Source organism: Indicator indicator, chromosome 1 (genome assembly GCF_027791375.1).
Source record: "Indicator indicator isolate 239-I01 chromosome 1, UM_Iind_1.1, whole genome shotgun sequence".
Taxonomy (NCBI): domain Eukaryota; kingdom Metazoa; phylum Chordata; class Aves; order Piciformes; family Indicatoridae; genus Indicator; species Indicator indicator.
The window spans coordinates 25,948,037-25,970,588 of NC_072010.1; the positions used below are offsets into that span (position 1 = coordinate 25,948,037).

Below are 22,552 nucleotides of genomic sequence, written 5' to 3' on the forward strand. Positions count from 1 at the left end.
TTGTATTTTTGATTTTTATATTGAACTAGCATTAAAACATGAAGAAATCTGATTTATAAACTATTACAAAGTTTGTGATTTGAGTGGTAAACTGACTAGGTAGGAGCTTCAGTCTAGGAACTGAAGATTTAGATGGAAGTATGATTTTCATGGAGAGACAGCTGGAGTGTAAAAGAGAAAAGAGGAACAAGCTTAAAAATTCCCTTTTGTCGTCTAAAATTTGTATATGTTTATTGACTCCTAGTGACAGCAAAATGAACCAGAGAGCTCCAAAAGTCTAAAGTAATTTTCTCATATTTAAAACGGGGTATGTCCCTAATTTATTACACAGGACTCTTTAAAAGAATACTAAGATGTTTTTTCTGTCCTTTTGTTGTTGTTAAAAAAAAAAAAAAAAAAAGGCAACCTGCCACACTGGAAACAAATCCTAAAGAAGTTAGAAACGGAGTTGAACCTTTCAGCTGATGTGTAGACAAAGGCTAATGTTGCCAGAAGTTCTCAATATGATAAATACAAAACTAGCATTGCATGACCTATGCATTTCATGAACTTTGCAGGTTGTTGAGGCGGATAGCAGGGATTCAAACAAAGTTAGACATATAAATGAAAATCTGTGTGTGCAGTTATACCAACTAGTTGTTATGAATTTATGAATTTATAATTAAGATGTGGCAAATATGGATATTAATAAAAATATTAATAACTTTATTATTACAAAAAATGTCAAAAATGTATCAAATAGGTTCGATGTACGGTTGGAATATATATATTTACAGTGGGAATGTGCAATATCTAGGCAAATACAACTATTTCAACAATTTTATGCAAACTGGGATAACAGAATAACAGAAAGAGAGAATCCCCGGGAGCAATATGGCGCTCAGCTAGAGTGGGGGAGACTCGACAAGAACCATTAAGTCAAGGAGGCAATGAATAAATTACTCACTAAAGGTTCTACCCCAAATGTGGGGGTGCTGCTGCTGTATATTAGCCGTTGAGGCTTTTGGGGTGCTGTCGTGTGCTAAGCATGGCTGGTTGCTGGCAGGAATGCCATGTGGTTGCTGATGCTGGTCTGGCTCCAGCAGGATGGCAGGCTGTTTACAACGTTTCTCATGACGGACTCTTGGCTTTCCCAGGAAGACTGAAGCATGGCAAAATTCTAGTTGCAAGGGAAGTAAGGCTTGGCTCCGGCTGCTAAGGCTCGTGGCTTCTCTAGCTTGCAGTGGGTAGGCTTCTGACTTCCATCCCAGGCTCTGGACCAGGCAACTCGAGGCAAGACAGCTTCAAGCAAGGCAGGTCCGTGCAGGCAAGGCAAGGCAACTCCAAATCAGCCTGTGTATATATCTTGCCCAAGATTCAATTGGGCCAATAGGGCAACTGAAGCCAGCAGACAGTTACCCAATGGAAAGGGACTCTGCCAGGCTGTGGCCATAAAAGGCAGAAACATAGTCCTGGTCTGGGAGAAGCAGTGGCCAGTACAGGTGCTCTTACCCCAGAAGGAGACTTGTTTACCAGACACGTTAGGTCCTGTCCCTTTTCCCATGTTACCCTATCATCTGCAGGAAGGAGGGGGAAGAAAGGGACCGTGTCTAGACACATCAGGACCTGTATGGATTTGTGCTGGGCCCGTTTGGCCCTACCACTATACTAGTATATGTTAATATTTACTTATGCATGAAAACTATCGTATGCAGGACTTAAGGTCATAAATTGTTCCTAAGTTGGGTTAAAGAAGACATTTTTCCCAGTAGTATACAATACTGCATATTTGACAAAGGGTTATTTTCTCCACATTCTTCCAAAACATCAAAATAGAGATGAGAGGCAAGGCAAACCCATGCTAATTAAACTACTGCTTTTGTACAGGTCTGCAAAACCATGGGCTTTATGTGTCATAAAGGTGTAAAAACCATTCAAAATGTTCTTATTGGTATTTTTCATTTGGGATCTTGAACTAGCATTGAAACAGGAAGAACTATTACAAAGTTTTAAACCTTGACATTATCCTGTTTTGGGTTTGGGGTTATTTTAATAGCAGGAGCTTTCCATTTACTTTGGCTTTGTTTCATGCCTTTATAACGGGAATGTTGTATCTTTGGGAGAAGACTGTACTTGGAGAATGCTGGAAATAGTTTTGTTTGTTTTTTTTTTTTTATGAGAAATATAATACAAGTTGGACTTAAACTGTTTCAGCCTACCTCCCTTTATGTAGTTTCTGTGTTTAGTGCCAGGGACAGGTGCTTGGTAAAGCTACACTGCAAGACAAAGCTACAACCAAAAGAGACAGAAAGACATAAATAGTTAGAGTTTCATATTGGATAGTTTCTGTATAATTTCACACCACTCACCTGTTAGTGCATTGAAGATATGTCAAGGTTAAAGTTCAGGTGTGTTTGGAGGAGGTATGCATCAAACTTGATGGTTGCATAAAAATTACAATAGACTGAAGTTGTCTTGTTTGCAGAGTTCAAATAAATTATACTAATTTTGGAGACAGTAAATTAACATATGGAATTTTAAAGCAGTGTGCTTTAATGTTATAATTCATGGTCTTATCTAGATACTTTTCAGAGGCTTAAGCCTTTGGATTTTGATACTAAAACTTTTAGCTGACCTTTCTCTCTAAGAAAACATCCTTAACACTGATGTTATTTTTATGCCTTTTGGTGTTCCTAATGAGTTGAATAATTTATGAGGTTGTCATGTGAAAAGGATTTGGTGCAGTTTGACGTACTTTTAGCCTCTGGTGTTGGAATGTGATTAATAAAGAGCTGAAGGCAGATCTTTTTTCATAGGGCTTAACTTTCATTGTGTTGTTCTTTGGGGCTTTTTTGCTTTTGGTTTTGTTTTAGTTTTTGTTATTTTTATTAGCTTTGTTTTGATAATTTTGTTTGGAACAGTTTGATAGTAAAATGCCCCCAGCTTCCAAAACTAAGTATGATACTTCAGAAAGAATTCAAAGCAGATACTTTGTGAGAAATAAACTGTTCATCAAAGGAAAATTTGTTGTGTTTTTGTCATATTAATAGCAAGTTTTCATCTTGACTGATATCTCTAGTACAAGTAAAGCTAATGTCAGTAAAATAGTGGAAATATCTTCCAAGTTTTTGTTATCTACATTGACTGTCAGTTATCATTTAGGATTTTGTGCATGAATATTGCAGTGGAGGAATGTTTAGTCAAAGCCTAAGTCAGCAAGCTCCTCAGTGTCTGCGATCAAAGGCATCAACTTAAATAGGTCTGATCAGGCATTGCAGAAGAGGGCAGGCAGTTTCAGCTGAGCAAAAATCGCAGAGCAAAGATGACAAAATTAATCAGTCATTTCTTTGGCAGTAAATAATAGGATACGCTGAGGATTGCAGATGAGAGAATTTCCAGATTCCTTGGAGATGTGCCTGCTTAACACCTGATTTATCTAAGCTTGCGCAGCCATCAAGATATGACCTTGATAAATAAAAAAGTGCTCTACAGCTACTCTACTATGGAATCAGAGTTGATGTCAGATGTGTTGGATACTGTAATTATATAATGCAGTCATCAAGGAATAGAAGTGTCTTGGAAGTGAAAGCTGTGCCTGTGATCTATATTTTTTTAGAGAAGTAACAAATGTTAAATTCGAAAAGCTAAAAAAATACAATGAAAAATTACTATTTATTTCTATGACTATACAACTGTGTGAAAAATTACAGTTTATTTCTGTGACTGTATACTTAGCTGTGTCCTTTGAGACTGTAAGTATGTTGAGGTCACAGCAGCATTTACAGGAGATGGATTGGAGAATTTTTCACTTTGGATTAGTCTCCATTTCTAAGATTTTGATATTAGGCATTGGATTTGTTTGTAATCTGTTAAAAATTATTTTCATATCTAGATTTAAAATGCAAGCATAATGAGGTCATCATTGTCTCTGCTGTGCTCTTTTGTTTTCAATTCTTACTTGAATAAAAATAAAGATTAATTTTTCCCTTTTGTAAAGCTGAAGGGAAACTTACTGCAGTATCAAAGAGCAAGCTATAATGGGTTTTTGAAATACCTGGAAACTTTTAGTAGAGTATTAATTTTATAGTGTCAATGGATTTTAAAGAGTTCTTAAGTTTAGACTGAGTTTCAATCTAAATGATTGAATTGTAGACTGAAAAGAAGAAAAAAAAAAAAAGAAGATTGTATAAAATACGATAAATTTTGCTTCCCTTTTCCAGATTTTGCTACCAATAAATGCATGAAATATGCAGATATGACCCAATTCACAGTGATTCTGTACATGTGGTGAAAGAGCTGTCTCTTCTGGTTAATCACCTTAACAGTTTACAGTCATTGGAGATTAGTATAGATGAGACACTACTGTACCACCCTGCCAGCGAGACAGAATGCAGCTCCACAAAGGTCATGTTAAGAGCAAAATAGATAATTTATTAAGCTTTGGTCCTTCAGTCTTTCAGGATTGTGGTCCACAAACCATTTGCATAGAGGGGGGTCCAAGAAAGGACACATCTTCTAGATTGCACTGGAAGAAACTGTCATGAATAATTTGGTGCCCTTGTTCTAAACATATATATAAGCTGGTCAAATACTTCTAGAGTCTGTGCTCAAGAATATTTGGCCTGATAAGCTCATTGTTGTGACAGATGTTCAATGCTTAGAATAAAAATTTAATTAAAAAAATAGATTCGTAATGTACTATATAATACATTCAGGTTTGAAAAAAAAAGCTACAAATATGATTTATATGTGCAGTATGACAATTGCTTTTGAATTTGCCTACTTGAAGTTACTCATTCCGTTACACATTTGGACATTTAATTAACAACCTTATTTCAAGAGTAGTTCTAGTTGAAGCAGACTGTATATGGCTGCTTCTGGGACTTGTTAGTGCTCTAAGTTTCAGTAAATGCTCTGTGAGCTCTTCATCAGAAATATGGTTTTCTTATACAAACAGTTAAAAAAGCATCAGGTTTTGAAATCTGAAATGTTTGAATATGAAATCTGCTTTCGTGAAAGCAGCTGGATTTTGACAGACTTTCAGTTAATTGTGGTCAGGATTCTTTCAGGCTGCTGAAGGAATTTATTCCCAGAACATTTAGCTTCAAGTGCTGCCTTAAAAGAAAGACTGTGAGGTTTCTTGCTATAAAACTGAGAGTCTGAAATCCATGGGAACTTATACTCAAACCAGGAACTGTCTTCAGAACAGGGATTCTATGTGTCCTATGGGCCCTAAAGAAAAATATCAATTTGTGAAGATCCTTAATGTTAAAAAAAAATGTACCAAGATGAACTTTCAGTAACTGTAGCTCTAGAGAAACTCCTCACAGAATCACAGAATCAATAAGGTTGGAAGAGACCTCAAGGATAATCAAAGTCCAACCTGTCATCCAAGACCTCGTGACTACTAAACCATGGCACCAAGTACCATGTCCAATCCCCTCTTGAACACCTCCAGGGATGGTGACTCCACCACCTCCCTGGGCAGCACATTCCAACGGCTAACAACTCTCTCCATGAAGAACTTTCACTTCACCTCGAGCCTAAACTTCCCCTGGTGCAGCTTGAGACTGTGTCCTGTTGTTCTGGTGCTGGTTGCCGGGGAGAAGAGACCAACCCCCTCCTGGCTACAACCTCCCTTCAGGTAGTTGTAGACAGCAATGAGGTCACCCCTGAGCCTCCTCTTCTCCAGGCTAAACAATCCCAGCTCCTTCAGCCTCTCCTCGTAGGGCTTGTGTTCGAGGCCGCTTACCAGCTTCGTTGCCCTTCTCTGGACACATTCAAGTATCTCAATGTCCTTCTTAAATTCTCAGTGCTGAGAAGTCCAGAGCAGTTGATTCCCTCACCTTCAGACTTTCATCTTCAGAACAGCTGGGCTCCCTGCCTTCTGCAGGCAATGTTAGAACAAGATAGATGTAGGAAACTTCAAACAAACACTTGGCATGTGCCAAATGTTGCTCTAGAAAGCTAAGTCAGTGTTTTACAAACAAGCTTACCTTGACATTTTCAGGTGATAAGACATCAAAATGTCCCATGAACTGGAGATGCTTCAGTCCCGTAATCATCTTTGTGGCACTTCATTAGACTGTCTCCAGGATGTCCATCTCTCTAGTAATAATGGAGAGATGAGAACTGGTCATAACACTCCAGGTGTGGCCCACCAATGCTGAATAGAGGGGAAGGATCACCTCTCTCCACCTGCTGACAGTGCTTAGCCTAATACAGCCCAGGAAAATACTGACTTCTGCAACAGGGGCACATTGCTGCAATAGGTTCCCCAGGGACGTGGTTGTATCCCCATCCTTGGAGGTGTTTAAAAGATGCATAGATGTGGTGCTAAGGCACATGGTTTAGCAGTTTTAATGTTCATTGGTGAGCATAAGTCGTTAATCCCTAACAATGCTTACATGTGTCATCAAGTAAGTCCTCTTTGTTCTTCAGTCTAAATGTGATCATGCTGAAATATGAGACAAGCGTGTGAACCATTCTGCTTCACTTGGAACACCTGAAATAATACTCCTATTACACAACTTTCAGTATATGAACTAACTTCCACATTGATTGTGAAATTTTCAATGTACTCTGAGTGAGCTGACATCTGACTTGTGTGCCTGAAGGAGCTGCAAAAATCTGTGGTTTTTTTTAAGATTTAGGATTTACAACTACAGCCTTATAATTGTAGCCCAACAGTGCCATCCACTGCTTCTCCAAATAACTTCCAAATATTTAATCCTCACAGGGTTGTAGGGAAAACATTACCTATTAATTGTTTCCACTTAATATTTTGCATGGTAATTATCAGATACAGATTAAAATTATGTTTATTTAAAGTAAATCCAGGAGTAAGAGCTTATATTAGGTATTACTGGAAGGATCTGCAAAATAAAATCCTAGTTGTGAGAATAATTGAATCCAAAATACTAGATTTAACTTGCTCTCCTTTCTCTTCTTTCTGATACTCTTCCCCCCTTCCCATCATGCATTTATTAAATATATCTGCTATTATGATAATACTCATTCCTATGTAATTCCCACTGCAATGTAATAAAAGATACCTTCAAGGTGTGCACTGTAATGGAGTTTGCTTAGATAATAGTGCTGCACACTATTATACTGACTTGTATTGAACGTTCAATGTCTGAGCTACATTTGCCTGATTAGGTGATAGAAATGAGTTGCAATTGTGTCCTAACAGATCTTTGCAGTCTCTAAATATCTGTTCCCTGTTATATGCTATTTATAGCACAGGAATTTTTATAGCAGCTTTACGATGTTTTAAATACATTTTTATCAAATAGTCTTTTGGGTTTTTTTCTAATTATTTCCTTAAGCTTGGAATGCCAGAATCTCTGTCTTGATTCTTACTCAATGTTTTCACAGAGCCAAATAGGATATGAAAACTTTTTTTTTTTCTTTTCCCCCCAAAACCTCTGTGTTGGGTTTCAAACACCTTCACCCTGAGATTTTCATGTTATCTGGCATGAGTTGGATTTTAATGACTTGGATTTTAGCTCCTCTTAACTTTCTGGCTTTTTACCAGCAGTTAACATAAGTACTTGTGTTTCTCACTTCTTCATCTGAAAGCATATGACTCCAGAATATTCCTGAAGTAATCAAATTGCCCTGCAAAACCATTCCGAAGACCTAAACATTGCAATCATTGCCATTCTTAGCATTCTAGCTACATTTTTCTCTGTTCAACTATTGTATTTTCATATTAAAAGAATACACTATCTGTCTGTTCTGAAAAATGAAAGTCACTTACTTACCAAAAGCAGTAAATTACTATGATGTGAAAAGTTTTTAAAACCATGTCAAAGATGTGTTCATTCCATTGCTAACTGGTGAAGAAATAGAAGTTATTGACCCGTGTATATGCAGTGCATCTCACAGAAATATTTTGGGAGAACATTCTGTCAGTGGAGGTCTGATAGTTCTTCAGGACAACTTTCACAGTTGAGTGAATGTATCTCTTGGGACTCAGGTTTTACCTTGTGCTTTTCTTACCTCCTATTTTCTATGCTTCAAGACTCAATGTTAAGGAGTCTTGTCCCTAGTATTGCTATGATCTTTGGCTCAAAATATTCCAGTTTTAATTATTCTCTACTCTTTCTTATTCTCGGTGTCTTTTTTAACTGCAGAACTATGTTCTCCACTTTGTATATGAGTGAATGGAAACACATGTAATTTGTAAAAGGAAAAAGTTTTTCAATAGCACCAATAATTGAGTAAAGAAATCAAAGCTAGACCAAAAAGGTCTAAACATGCAAGATGAAGTTCCACTTCTGCCTGTACCAAGAAAGGTGTTTTCTGAAGATCTGTCTAGGACAGCCTGACAAATTCATGGTTGGAATAGAGGGCTATTATTCCAGCAGTGCTGCAACCATTGCAACCTAGAATTAGGAGGCTATAGTGCAGATTTTAAGACTTGACTCTCACACTCTTTCTGACAGCCAGTAGGAGGCATGACAAGCATTCAGGCAACAAGCTCAGGTTTAAGCAAGCTTCTGTACTTTACTGTAAAGCTTTACTCTAAAGTAAAGATAAGTTGAGTGGACAGAGGCAGATTGCAGGAATCTCTTCAATATAGAATTTTTATTGTCTTTCACAAAGCGAAAGGAATCAGCATGTACAAAGGAAATAAATGAAGGAATTAATTTTCAAAGAGAGTATATATTTTAATATACCTAAATATTTTTACTCTTTTTTTTTTACATTACACTGTATTTATCACAGAAAATGGATTATATCATATTCAAATTCTTGAAAGAGTTTCACATAAATAGTAAAATTTTTACACATTAAACAATTATTGTGTACATGCACTGGCTATTCCCTATCCCTACAAGCATAGTTCTTCAATACCACTTATTTTGTGTTTCTCATTTTATAGTGTTAGCTTTGGAACATGCACAGAAAGTACCAGTGTAGTGATAAAACTGGAAAATTTTGTAAGTTTCAGTATTGTGCAAAGTATAGGCAGGGATAAAGAAACTTCTAGTGAAAGCACTGTATTAAAAGTCAAATACATTTCATGGATAAATTCTCAAATATGCACTATCCAGCATGACATGGAAGACAACTTGCTAATAACTCTGTCAGCCAGAAGATTATGCATGTTTCCAGTTATGTATTTAATTTTGGTTTGCATATCATGTATGCTACATCATGAGATGACTTTTTTCTTATCCTTAGTGCATGGCTAAAGAATGTATCTCACAGCGTATTTGTCTAAAGCCCTAAACATCATCTGCAATAGTTATACTTTCCCAGCTGAAAGAACTATGGATAATGCTCGAAGAGTGTTTTATTGGTGTCACTTTTGCCATGTAGCACAAGTCATTCAGTCCCCAGACCTTAAAATAGCTGATCATGCTGTCTAAATAGCATCTCAACTCCAATCTGAATGGAAAATAATGTTGCTAGTGGTTGAAAATTTAACATAAACCTAGAAATTGTGCAAGTTGCTTTGAAGGTTTGCACTCTCTTGCAATCATAGAATCATAGAATTGTTCGGGTTGGAAGGGACCTTAAGGATCATCTAGTTTCAATCCCCCTGCCATGGGAACAGACACCTCACACTGGACCACGTTGCTCAGAGCCTCATCCAGCCTTAAAAACCTCCAGGGATGAGGCTTCCACCAGCTCCCTGGGCAACCTGTTCCAGTGTCTCACCACCCTCATGGTGTAAAACTTCTTCCTAACAACCAATCTGAATCTACCCACTTCTAGTTTTGCTCTTTTCCCCTTAGTCCTATCACTAGGTGACATCCTAAAAAGTCCCTCCCCAGCTTTCTTGTAGGCCCCCTTCAGATACTGAAATGTCACAATAAGGTCTCCTCGGAGCCTTCTCTTCTCCAGACTGAACAGCCCCAAAATCCCTGCAAAGCAGAGTGAAAGACATTCCAGACCACATGCAACAGTTTAATGGAAAGTGAAATAAAATACTGCTGACTGCAGCAAAGATTTCTGTGAGTTAGCTCTCCTTAATTCCCACACTGGCTTTACACGTGGGACAGTGATAACCATTCACCTGTTTCAGAAGCAAAGTAATGAAAATCTTGTTGGTTATCTTATTGAGCTGTTTTAATAACAGACTCTCCGAATCTACTTTCGCAATGATACCATGTGTACCCTTACTGTTTTGCTTTTCATCTGCTAGGCTGCATGGAACAAAGACATTTTCTAAATGCAGCTATTTTTGTTAAAACAAAACAACAAACAAACAAAAAACAACAGCAACCAACAAACCACAAAAAACACAGAGTAAAATTCTACCCAAAATGAAGCAAATAGAAAGGCTTTGATTTGATTTGATAGATAATTGCTGTCTAGAAGGAAATTTGCAGTGACTATTTGCAGTGACCTGGACCAAACAGAATTGCTGTCTGTTGCTACTAGAGCGTGGTCTCTTAGTAGCACTACAAGTTAAACACAAATATCCCAATGTTAGTACCACACTGCTGCCTCACAAATGTGTATATCCTGTGGGTAATCTGTATATCCTTTGTCTGGCGTTGCTATAGGCATTGATCTACACAGAAATAGAAACAGTTCCTCCCACCAGCTGGTTGGTGGGTTGCTGCTGAAGTGAGAATTATGTATGCCAGTTCTAAAGCTGTGGTGATCTATGTGAGGATGATATGAAATTTGTATGGAAAAAAAGACCCATTGGATTGCACAGTCAAGGGCAATGCGATGGAAAGTAAACCAAGATGTTCTAGTGACATTATTGTATTGACAATTTTATTTATATATAATGGGGACAATCTTTTTAAGAAACAGTTACAGGGGACTTCATGTCACGTATAGGAGGTTTTCCCTGTGTAAAGAGTGCATGAGATGTTCCTTCTCTCTATGTCTCAAAAGAACAGAATTTCATTTGAAAAGAAATTCCAGAAAGAAAAAACATTTCAGACTTACTAATAGGTTGCTCGAAGCACTGATCATGACCTGTTGAGTGTTTCTTCTGCAAATGAGTAGTCTTGGTAGAAATTAAAATAGTTCACTACTGAAATTAGGATAGCTACTATAAAATAATTTAAAACTTACTTCATACACCTTCATTTTCTGCACTACAGAATGATTTTTTTTTGTTTGTTTTTATTGCCATCCTATTGTATTTGTGTACAGTGGGTGTTTCCAAAGAGCTGATCTTGTTTGGACTTGATAGCAAACGCTTAAGCACTGAGGGACAAAGTTGCCTTCTAGTCCATGCTTTGTCCACAGAGGGAGAACATTCAATAATTAAAGACAAACAATAATACCATAGATATATCTTTCTTTTTAAAAGTATTAGGGTTTGGACCAGTCTCGTGGTGTGAAGACTCTAAGGTAAGGGTTAAATATATTGATGTAGAATATCCCATTACAAGAAGTAGGATCATGTTTCTCACCTGCCCCTGTATTACCATGGGGCTGCTAGTGCTAGCATACATCAAGTGTTTGTATTTCTAAAGAGCATTTCATTTCTTCCCAAGACTTTCTCATTATTGGCCTTTTCAATTAGATTTTTTTGTGAGCAGGAAACAAAACTGAGGCTAGCATATGTGGATGCAATTCCTCAGTATGGAGTGTGCCTCTTTAGAAGTCCAACAGCTTTGATCCTTCACAAGAAGGTAGAGTCAGAACATGGCTTTTCCTACAGAATATGTGCTTGGGTTAGGTATTTAAAACTCAGATCTAAAACTTTCCAGACATAATCCAGACCTGAATGTTGAGATGTATTTCACTTACATTTTCTCTTAAACACATCTTATCAGGTGCTATTTCAAAAGCATAGAATGCCTTGTTTAGCAGATTCATTTTATTATTTCATTATAATGTCTTATATATTTAAATTCAATCAACTTTTCCTTCTTACCTTATTAATTACATTTTTCTGTTGATATAGTTTGATTACCCTCTTCACTGGCCTGTCTTGAGAAACCTTTGCTTACATGTGAATATTTTGAATTAAGGATAAATGAAATTCCTTTCCTGTCAAAACTAAATTGTGAAAATGCATCGCATGGCTTTGAAAATCAGTACACTCTATTAGCAGACCTGTCAATATAAAAAGTGCATTCTATTTCCACCTCTTGCTCTAATAACCTTTTCTATGTTACTCAGAGGCAGTTCACATAATCAGAGTATATTGTCAGCTTACTGGAGTTGGGGAAGCATGAAATGAAAATCGCGTTAATATTGATCCAATTCTCTTACTTGCAAGTGTCCTTGATGTCCTTTCCACTGAGCAATAACTGTTGGTGTGATGTAGTTATTTTCCTCTCAGCTATTACTGTACTTCTGTAAAATGGCTGGAAACACAGTTAGGAAAATTTTATTGTTCTTCATTATTTCTCTTGTGTATCATCTTTGTCTGTTTAAGTGATCCACAGCATATCAGAGAATTTGGTTTCTTTCTGCAATTTATCAAAGTACTGTATACACCAAGTGGTTGCATTTCAAACTGACAGGGATTTGTAAAGGTCATCAGACATGAAATATGAACCTATTCTTGTGTGTGCAAGTTACGGTGGCAAACTACATCTTAATCAAAATACAAACATTTAATTGTTTTAAGTTCCTGTTAGAAGGACTTCTCCTGGTTGCAGTCAGAACGAAGACTGCCCTTCAGGAGCCTGAATGCCTTGTAACATTTGCTGGACATGGGCATATCCAAATCTCTCTCACTCGGTGTCTGTTTATGGTCAGTGCTGAATCAGTGCACAACCCTTTCTCGTATACTCAGAACACTTGAAATCTTAATTAAATATAATTGATAATATTGATAACTTCTAAAAATTCATTTCGTAATCACTCTCAATCTCAGTTTTCCTATCTGTAAACTAAGAACTAACAAGTACCCAACATGGTAATTTCATCTGTATTTTTATGTAGGACCTCTTATATTAATATATAATACTTTGACTTTAACTACAAGTATTTATTATTTTAAAAGGCCTTAACCTCATCTGAGAAAAATATTCATTTTGGTCTTGCCTATATTCTCAGACTCCACATAGTTTGTATCAGTCTCATTTATGCAGTGCAAAACATCTGAGGATTTTAAAGAAAGCATATGCAACAGTAAAATATTTATTTACAAATGACTCAAGATAATTTGGTCAGATATTAGGTATAAAAATTAGAAGAAAAAATATATGGAAGGTCTATGTTTAAATTTTCAGGTATTTATCATATACAGAAAACAAAAATGTGATTTGGTTTTACTTTCGGTGGAAGTAACTTCCAATGCAACTATATGCAATTTTTAATTTTTGTGCAATTTCCATACTTTTTCTCCCTCATTTTTTCAAAGATTCTTAAAATTCAAATATGATTTGGATATACCTGGTGTTTATTAAATCTATTAAAACCAGCCTTCCTTTAATAACAGTCACTTCTCTGATTTTCTGGGGGGAAACTAAATTATATGCCAGTCAAAGCCACTGGTTCCAGAAACACATTCCAATTTAAATAACAACTCTAGCAGACACAGGTGGGGACAGTTCATCATGATATGCCAGCACCGGTCTGCTACTCAAAGTCAGAAGGCCAGTCTCTTGAGCAGATCCAGGGATGCCTGGTGCACATTTCCCATGGAGTGAAAGCAGTTCTAGGAGGGCTGGCTCCATAGCAATGTGGAAAGATGTTAAGCTGGGGTGGAGTGGTCTTAGTGGCTTTTGTGGAGGTCAGTTTGTACACTCCCTAGCGGCTGCTCTCCATAGCTGGGACTGCTGCAAGGGTTCCAGTGCCTAATCAAGTTAGTAAAGACTAGCAATGAAAGTAGGGCTTTAAACTGTTAGAATATATAAATTAGGAAGAATATATAAAGCAAAACTTTTTCAATTAGTAAGCATTTTCAATTACTAAGAATGCTGAATGGACAAAAAAGGTAGATAATAGTGTTGCATTTTAATTCTCTGTACCCGTAAGCTTCATTCTTCCTGTAAAATTTAGTTTGAAAAATAAACAAAAAATCTCTCCCAACATAAAGCTTAGTTCTTTCAAACCTTATTAATAAATTATATTTCACCTGTGATATAATTTCATAGTTCACATCATGACCTATAAGGTAGCCTTTTGTAAGGAACTAATTCTGAATTCCTGTATTTAATACAGTATTAAAAGTTACCCTACACAGCTGAAATTTGGCAACAAAAGCAGTGTTCTACAGAGCAGTACATACCAGTGATCTGGAAGGAGGAAAAAGCAGCTTTATCCTTGAAAGTTTTCGAGGAGACCTAAGCTTCAGAAAAACTGTACTTAGCTGCTATAAAAGAGAGGTTTTAATTAAATGCAGCATTTTACTGTAAAGAGAACAGACTTTACTTATGTCAAAATGCTCCTTTAGAAGTCACATAAAACTGTAAAAGACAATATATGAAAAGGGTTTCTTATAGAAAAGAAGAACACCGTCCCATGAAGCAGATTTCCAGATGTTTGGAAACATTAGAATTTCCTGTCAGTATATTTAGGTAACATTAAAATGAGGTTAACTTTCCATTCTGCCATCTCTCTTCAAAGATCAAAGAGCACTCACTGCATAAATTGCCTTATCGGTAATTCGTTGAAGTAAACTATGGAAACAACTTTATAAGAAGCAGTAGTCTCCTTTTGTTGGTTACAGTATTACCAAACAGACTTTTCTTAAAATAACCAGATTTTTAACCCCATTTTGTACTAAGTACAGAGAGAAAAAAAAAATTAAAACATTGTATTTTAAAATATAATGAATTGTTAAAAGTGGAGGGAGAATTGGATCTCCTTTCTTGTGTGTACATAAACATAAATATAAGCAACAGTATGTTATATTTGTACTGCTAATTTAAGAATTTTATGTGGGAACCATTTTTCTGGATCTGGACATCTACAATGTCTTTGAAACTTAGATTGCATCCCTAGAACCTGTTGTGACCTACAGAACCCAACAGGGAATTTATTGATTTAATTGAAAAGAGAGGGGCAGAAATACAGATGTTACAATAACAATAACCCTCTCCCACAATTGTTTAAATATTGCCTATATTAAGTACTTCTTGAGGCTGTAGCTGCAAAATAACATGGAATTCTTCTATTCTTAGGAAATCACTAGGATTTTGTGAGCCTTTGGTACAGGCTTTTTCTGTCTGCTTAATTTCTGTTTGAAGAAAAGTAATGCTACTGGAAGAAAGATTAGTAAATTCTTGGCAATACTGTACAAGTTTACTGTGCAGCCCATATAACCTTGCAGATATATAAAACACACTCCCCTTTTCATGGAAGCTGAGGGTTCATGGAGAAGCAGTGATTGGTTTCTGTAATTTCTTTCAAAGATGAGCTCTCTTTCAGTTACTCTGAAGTGAATTTAGGAAGACAGTTTTTATCATGCACATTAAAAAAATTCTCAACATAATAGCAGGTGTAACAAAAGATAATTTTTATTCTTTAAATCATTTATCTAGTTTTATATGTGCATTGTCTTGAAATATCTTTAAGACAGAGGCTTCAGAGTTCAGAAATTAAGGCACTAACTTCAGCTGGACTTCAATGCGAGTTTGAGTGACTTATTGCCTTTAACTTTTGTGCAAAATGTAGTCTTAAGAAATATTTAGCTGCTTATTTCACAGCTTCTTTCCAAATCCCAGTCTATAAAAATATCCCTTAAGAGGGAGCTTGATAAGGACAAGAAATGATAACATCTGCCAGTTCCAGTTCTGTGCACCCCAGTGTCAAAATGTTGCTCCCTTGAAATGATACCATTTTTTTTTCCCTATTTTAATGCATTTGAAATTTTGGAACTTACATTAATACAATTTTGTGTTGTGTCTTTAAAATACAAACTCCTTGTGTCCTAAAAAGAGTTTTAAGGCAAATATCTCGAAATTAATCTCATTTCATAGTAATTTTGCTGGGGCTTTGAAAAATAATTTGAGGCTTGATTTTTTTTTTTTCCCCCAAACATGCTGAAATACCAAGCATTCATTTATTCATCTCTCCTTTTTATATCACTGTTAACAATACTAGACATAGTTTTGTGTCATATAATTTTTTATTCAGTTTGTTGTCTGATTTTAAAGAGACAAGTTGTTTTGCTTTTTACTCTTATTTGGAGAGGTTCTCATATTTTAAAACCTTTTTGAAGTCATCTTGAAATATAAAAATAGAACATCTGTGACAGATCTGTTTTGAACATATTTCACATTTCAGGATCCAAGGAGATCTGGTGGTCTGTGGTATTCGCTTGTTAATTTCTTGATGAATGGGTAGAAAGGCCATGAAGTGCACTCAGTACAGCACGTCTTCCGAAGATAGATGATCTCAAATAAATTCTATTCCAAATCAGTTTTTGATTTGTTAGGTGTTAAACCATTTCTTTGTAAGGACAGTGTTTACAAGCCTTGTAATGAGACAGCCCTGTGAGACCTTACTCTTCTTGCTGTAATTTTGATAAATGGAACTCTAATTCATAAAGGATATAGTGATTGAAGGGCAGCTCTGGGTCTCGTACACTCTCATTTAGATAAATGTTTGGTACAGTACAGCAAAACTGAGGTGCACTCAACAAAGTGATAAATTTAAACAACAGTCAAACCAGAGCTTTTTTCTATCAAGACAAAGAAGCACCGTTTACCATAATTCTTTTAGATAAATGTATCTTTAATATTATAAACCAAAATGGATTTTAGAAACATTTGTCTTGTTGCTAAGCTCCAAATTTGCCAAACTAATTTAATGCCTTTTATTCTACCACATTTCATGCATTGGTGTCTGGTAATATTTCTGTAATCTTGTAGCTGGAGCTCCTATCACGAGGGATTTAAAATACTCTAAATTTCCAGTTCTTCTGATTTGTTTTAAGTGTTAGTAATAATTTAGGGCTTGGAACTACTTTTCTCATGATTTTAATAGTGTATCTTCATTGACTCTATGAATACTTCAGATTAGTACATTTGGAGTAATTCATTTGAAGATTATCACATTTTATGAAGCTCAAAAAACTTTTCTAACACTCACTAGAACTACAAAAAGGAGGAGAACAGTATTCTCATGCTTCCTTTTCCACTGCATTAGCTCAATTCAGGCCTGGGCTCCTTTAGTATCAAATGCTTCACAGCAGGAGCTATTACTTGTGTCAAATGATGCTAAACTCCCTTGCAGTAAACAAAAGTGTAATAAGATCCTGATCCAGCAATTAAATACACAGGACAATTCTGATATAATAAAATTGAAAGTCTGTTACAGCACATTACTCCTCTGTGTTTTTCTAAGCTCCTACAATTCTTGCTCCTTTTTTGTGAATCAGGGAAAAAAAAAAACAGCAACAAATACACAAACGAAATTCAACAAAAAGCCAAAAAAACCCCACAAACAAACAAACAAAAACCGCAAAAAACTTGGACATAATACTGAAAACTTTTCCAAGCATTGTTTACTTTATTCAGTTTTAAATTGGGTGAATCATTATAGTTTGTTATACTAAGTTGTAACATATGCAGGTGAGGTAACAATCACAGCCTAATAGCCGAACACATCACAAATCAGTTCATTAGTGTACATTGGCATCAGTATTGTCTTAATTGCTGTCAGTATCAGTATGGTCTTGACGAAGAGAGCAACAAACAGGAAGACTAGAGATGCAGTCCTGGGTTTTGGGCTTGGTGAAAAAGCTGGAGGTTTGCCTTCCACGTTTGTGTTTACCTGATCTGTAGTTTCAGATTTCTGGATAATGGCAGTAGTGTACAGAAGTATCAAATCGAGCAATGTAAAATGTAAGGTTGCCTTAGCCTGTGGTGGAATGCAATATCAAGCGTTGTATCAACAGTGATCTCTAAACAGGATAAACACTGCTACAGAAAAATATGCCTCCAGCATCTTTTATTTTTATGGTGTTACTCTTCTGTGCACAAACTAATTAAATGACTCATATTGGAGTAGGAGATAAAATCATAACACTTCCCCCACTGTTTGTAATAACAAAACTACCAAGCATCTTGTTCCATTTCATGCTTCTTCACTAACTTATCTACTTACTATATCCCTCTTCGTTATCCTTTGTTAATACGAGGCCATGAGTCTTATTGGGCTTTGTCTCCTCATTTTACATCTGCTTTAATAGTATTCTTCATGTTAAAGTTCAGGCATTGTGAAAGACAAAATCCACACATGCCTGGTTTCTCTCAGATTCACCCATCGTTCTGTACCTTAGGTAGGAAGCAAATTTCCAAATTATACAGAAAGGGAGGATTATGTTTTGAGTTTTATTTCTTGGTTGGCAGAAATGGAGGATGCCCAGATCTTGTGTGGTCCAAGGTGAATATGCAAGGGTTTCAGCTGTAGGCAAAAAGAAAGGGTAAGACTTAACTTGTGAAGTTTTGTGGTAATTGGCACATGTCCATGCACCACCATTTTTATTGTGCTCCTTAAAAACACACACACAGATGCACACCAAAGTTCTCTCACTATGCTTGTCTTTTTTCTGACCTTCTACATAGCTTACCTTGTGATTACTGTATATTGAGATAACCCATCTCCACCATACTGTCCCTCCTAATTCTAAGATGAAAATCATTACACATTTTGAATTCATGAAAGCAATTTCTTTCTTTAAAGATATGAGCTCTCAAAAGCCAGTCATAGTCAGGACACCAGGAACATAAGAGAAACTCCTGTGGAATTTCTTCAAGGTGGAAAACTAATGAGACCATCAAACATAAAGAACATAAAGTAAATAGGAATTATTAAAAGCAGGAGAGTCTTTCTGAAACAGTCTGTATTTTGTTCAAAGTATAGTTTGAAAGAAAAAATAAGACTGCTTGATAAAGTCTTAGAAAATGTTCTTTCCCTTTTTCAATAAACATTATTTAGACTGTATTTTTTTTACTACTTGACTGTGGTTGTTTTATATTTAAGATATTATTCTGCTAAATTCACAACACTTGTAACTTTTTTAGGCACTGAAGAGGATGTAGTGAAGTCAAAGAAAACTTTCCGAAGTCAAGCTGTGGTAAATCAGAATGCAGAAACAGAGCTTATGCTGGAAGGAGATGATGATGCTGTTAGCCTGCTCCAAGAGAAAGAGATTGACAACCTTGCAGGTATTTATAACTTTTCATTATAACTAAGATATGAGCCAAAAGCCTTTTTTAAAGTTATTATTTTTTAACCCTTGTGGTTAGTGTCTTAATATTGACAGCTAAGCATACAATTACAGTACAAATATATGATGTCCTCCTTCCATGAACTAGGAGAACTGATTACAAAGCACATGCCCTTTCAGCAGAGATGTGAGAAGTAGCAATACCTCAAATGTTTTTATTGCTGCCTGTGACTTCTTACTGAAAATCCTGTAAAATCACTGTGAAACGTGTTTTTTTCTTTTTGGTTAAAATGGAAATGCAGACTAAGTCCACAACTCAGGGTTTTGTGAGTCAGAGTGCAGTTGCATGCATTCATGACCTGATCCCAAGTGCCGGGGAGCTTGTGAGCAGACACCTGCACTCCTGCTGGTACCCATTTCTTTCAGTGTGGGAGCTTCAGTGTGTCAACCCAGCTGTCACAAGGAGGGAAAAAGTTGCCTGTTGTAACCAATGACTGAGAAGGAATGAAACCGTAACCAAGCAATGAACTTTGTTAGTTAGCATATGAGCTGGGAATGTATCCTTTGTAAATATACACATGAGAGAACTTTCTGGTCCTTTCTCCCTGGTGGAGGTATGCAGTGAGGTTTCAGTTTTATCCGTCCTCTAGTAGGTTTTTGTTACAGCTCTGTCTTGAGGCAACACAACATTTCCTGGGGAAGTAGTCTGGAAAGAAGGGCATGTTGAAAGTTGAAAAGGCACTCTCCTCTCAGATGAGATAAATATGTTAGAACTGTGAAATGCAGTGTGATTTTTTTTTTTTTTTAATTAGGTTAATTCACTTAGGAATGCCTTTATTAAACCGTTCCACTAAGGGAAAGTTTTGTGATGTCTCAAGATTTTTTCTGCATATTGAATTTGTAAAATAGCTATCTTTGTTCCTGTACTCTATTCTGATGCAATAGGGGAAATTTATAGCAAAGCTAAGGTCATAAATGGATGATAAAACAAACAAACAAAAACATTCAAATGAGAAATGAATTCCTACATATAAGTTAGTCTCATACTTTAAAACTAGAACAAAGCAGAGGGGGAAAGTAAATGCTTTTATTTGGGAGTAGCATTCAGTATATGATTATCACAGTTAATATGTCCAACTGCTTGCTTTCTCAATCTGCAACTAACCATTGGTGGGACACTTGTTTTGGGTCAATAAAGTAGTCTTGTCTAGTGGGACCATTAGTGGGATAATTTGAACAGTATCTCTTTCTCCTTTAGAAGTAAAACTTGGTACTGTTTTTGCTAAATGCTAAATTCTTCTATCTATGAACAGTGATTCCAACTAAATGTGTATATAATACCTATAGTTTAAAGGCTTTAATATGCATTTACATTGAAATATTGATTAGAACTGCAAAGTGGACATGAAAAATTCTTTCCCAGCCTGGAAGATCTCACAGTCATCTATGAAGTTCTTATATATACCCCAATACTGCCATGTTGTTCACACACACAGATGCAATACAATCCTTAGTTACATCCCTTTAAAAAAAAAAAAAAGGCATTTCAATGTGTCCTTAAGTACTAATGTGCAAAGTACCCTTTTACTGGAGATAACTACGTATATTACATCCTCTGCTCCTTCAGGACATGGCACTGTAATTCTAGTCCTTTGCTTTTTACAATGTGTAGAAATTGGGAGGCATTATCAGTATTAAAAAAATATATGTGTATATATATATAAAAATTGAAACAAATTAAGTTTCAAATGTTGACAGGACATCTGTCCTACCACTGGCAGAAATTAGTCTTTTTGCTCCCTCTCAACACTAACAGGGCAAGCGAAGCAGATCCAAATGTGGTGAGGTAATATGGTGATGGCTATATGTGTACCAAAACCTGTGAAGATCTCAAAACGAACCCACATTCCACTACCTCATTTTTACTATTAGATTAACTGCAACCTTTGCTACTCAATTCTTGCTCATTTTTGGAGCTGAAATGGTTTTGAGAGTTCATGGCCACACATGATATCATATGTGTCTCCTGCAAATTTTACCCATCAGAGAAAAAAACTGCATCCCTCCATATCCTCTGTTTCACTGCATGATTTTGCATATAATCATGTCAGTGGTTTCCACAGTTCTCAGTATATACAATGTGACTTGAGTCCAGCAATTTAAATCAAGAAAAGCGGGAGGCAAGAAAGGTGGAGTTTATGCCTAAGAAGCAGACAGCTCCGAAGAACAGGTCTCGATAAAGCCACGCTGTCCCTTCTTGTCTAATTCTGAAGAGTTATGTGGATTTGCTGTATGTGATCTGGAAATCTTTCAGATGTATCAGGTTACAGTATGTCACGGCATCATTTATATCTTGTTACTGTTCAGAGTGGAATGACACATAGGAATTTCTATCTTCAGATATGCCTCCAATTTGACTTTAAAGCTTAAATCTATTTAAACCTAGTTTACAGCTATTTGGATTGTCTCCATAAGGGATAGGAGTTAAACAAAATCATTATAAACCAGGTTTAAATTGATTTAAGGTTGTCCAATTTTAACTAAAACGATTTAACATTGTTTATTCCATTAAACGAAGGCACCTTTTTAAAAGACTTTAGGTTTTAGAAAACCTTTAACTAAAAGAATATAAGTAAAAGAATATAAATATTACAATATTTAGATTTGCGAAGTTAAACTTTAAAAAAAGGAAAGTTTGAAACAGATTGAGGCTGTTTGTACAAAGTTATCTGTACATACCTTTTGTTCCAGAGACTCTTTATAGTTTTTCATCAACCATGTGGCACAAATCAGTGTAAACTTAACTTTGATAAATTACATATGGGATGGGGAATTTTTAAATAATTACAGTCTGAAAATTTTTATTATATAATCTTAGCATTCCACATGTTGCAATGGCAGTTAGTCAGATTTCATTATATTAAGTAGCATTTTAATAAAATATAAAAATCAAATTCCATGTTACTATGGTCTTAGAATTATGACTTCTAAGTTTGTATTGAGATTTTTAACTAAAGCAATACTTTAACCGTCTTACAGTATGAGTTATCAAAGAAAGTTGTTCTTGCTTTAGAATTTACATATTAAAATATTTTACATTTTTCTGTTTCAGTTTTAGCTCCTTTTCTTCCCAGACTGTTCGCTTCAAGAGGCAAGTCACATCTCTCTTAGAACTAATGACTGTGATAGTCCAGTCAAATTTTAACAGTTTTCTAATACATTGTCCTTTTGTGGGTAATACAATCAATTCCACTGCAGTGAGTTGATATTACTAACTCTTCTCCTTTTCTTTTCCTTCTTCTAATGCTTTTTCTCTTCTAACACTGAAAATAGGACTCTTAAATATCTTTTTTTGATAAGACTGAGAATGCAAATTTGCTAACAGTTTGTCTTCTGCTTAGTTGCTGATTTTTTTCAAAATGAAAAATATGTTGATATTGCAAACTGGCATTGTCAAAGGGATATATGTTTTAATAGATAAATAATATTATTTCCCAAAGTTTTTTTTTT

At 35.8% G+C, this 22,552-nt stretch overlaps 1 protein-coding gene across 4 annotated transcripts in view; it reads left to right on the forward strand.

The window, feature by feature from the left end:
* The window catches only part of NBEA (neurobeachin), a 486,311-nt gene that overhangs the window by 300,761 nt on the left and 162,998 nt on the right, over positions 1–22,552 (forward strand). For all 4 annotated transcript variants that reach the window (XM_054387432.1, XM_054387415.1, XM_054387443.1 and 1 more), the window contains one exon: positions 18,897–19,040. In XM_054387432.1, the coding sequence (XP_054243407.1) occupies positions 18,897–19,040 (144 nt within the window). The remainder of the gene's footprint in view (positions 1–18,896; positions 19,041–22,552) is intronic.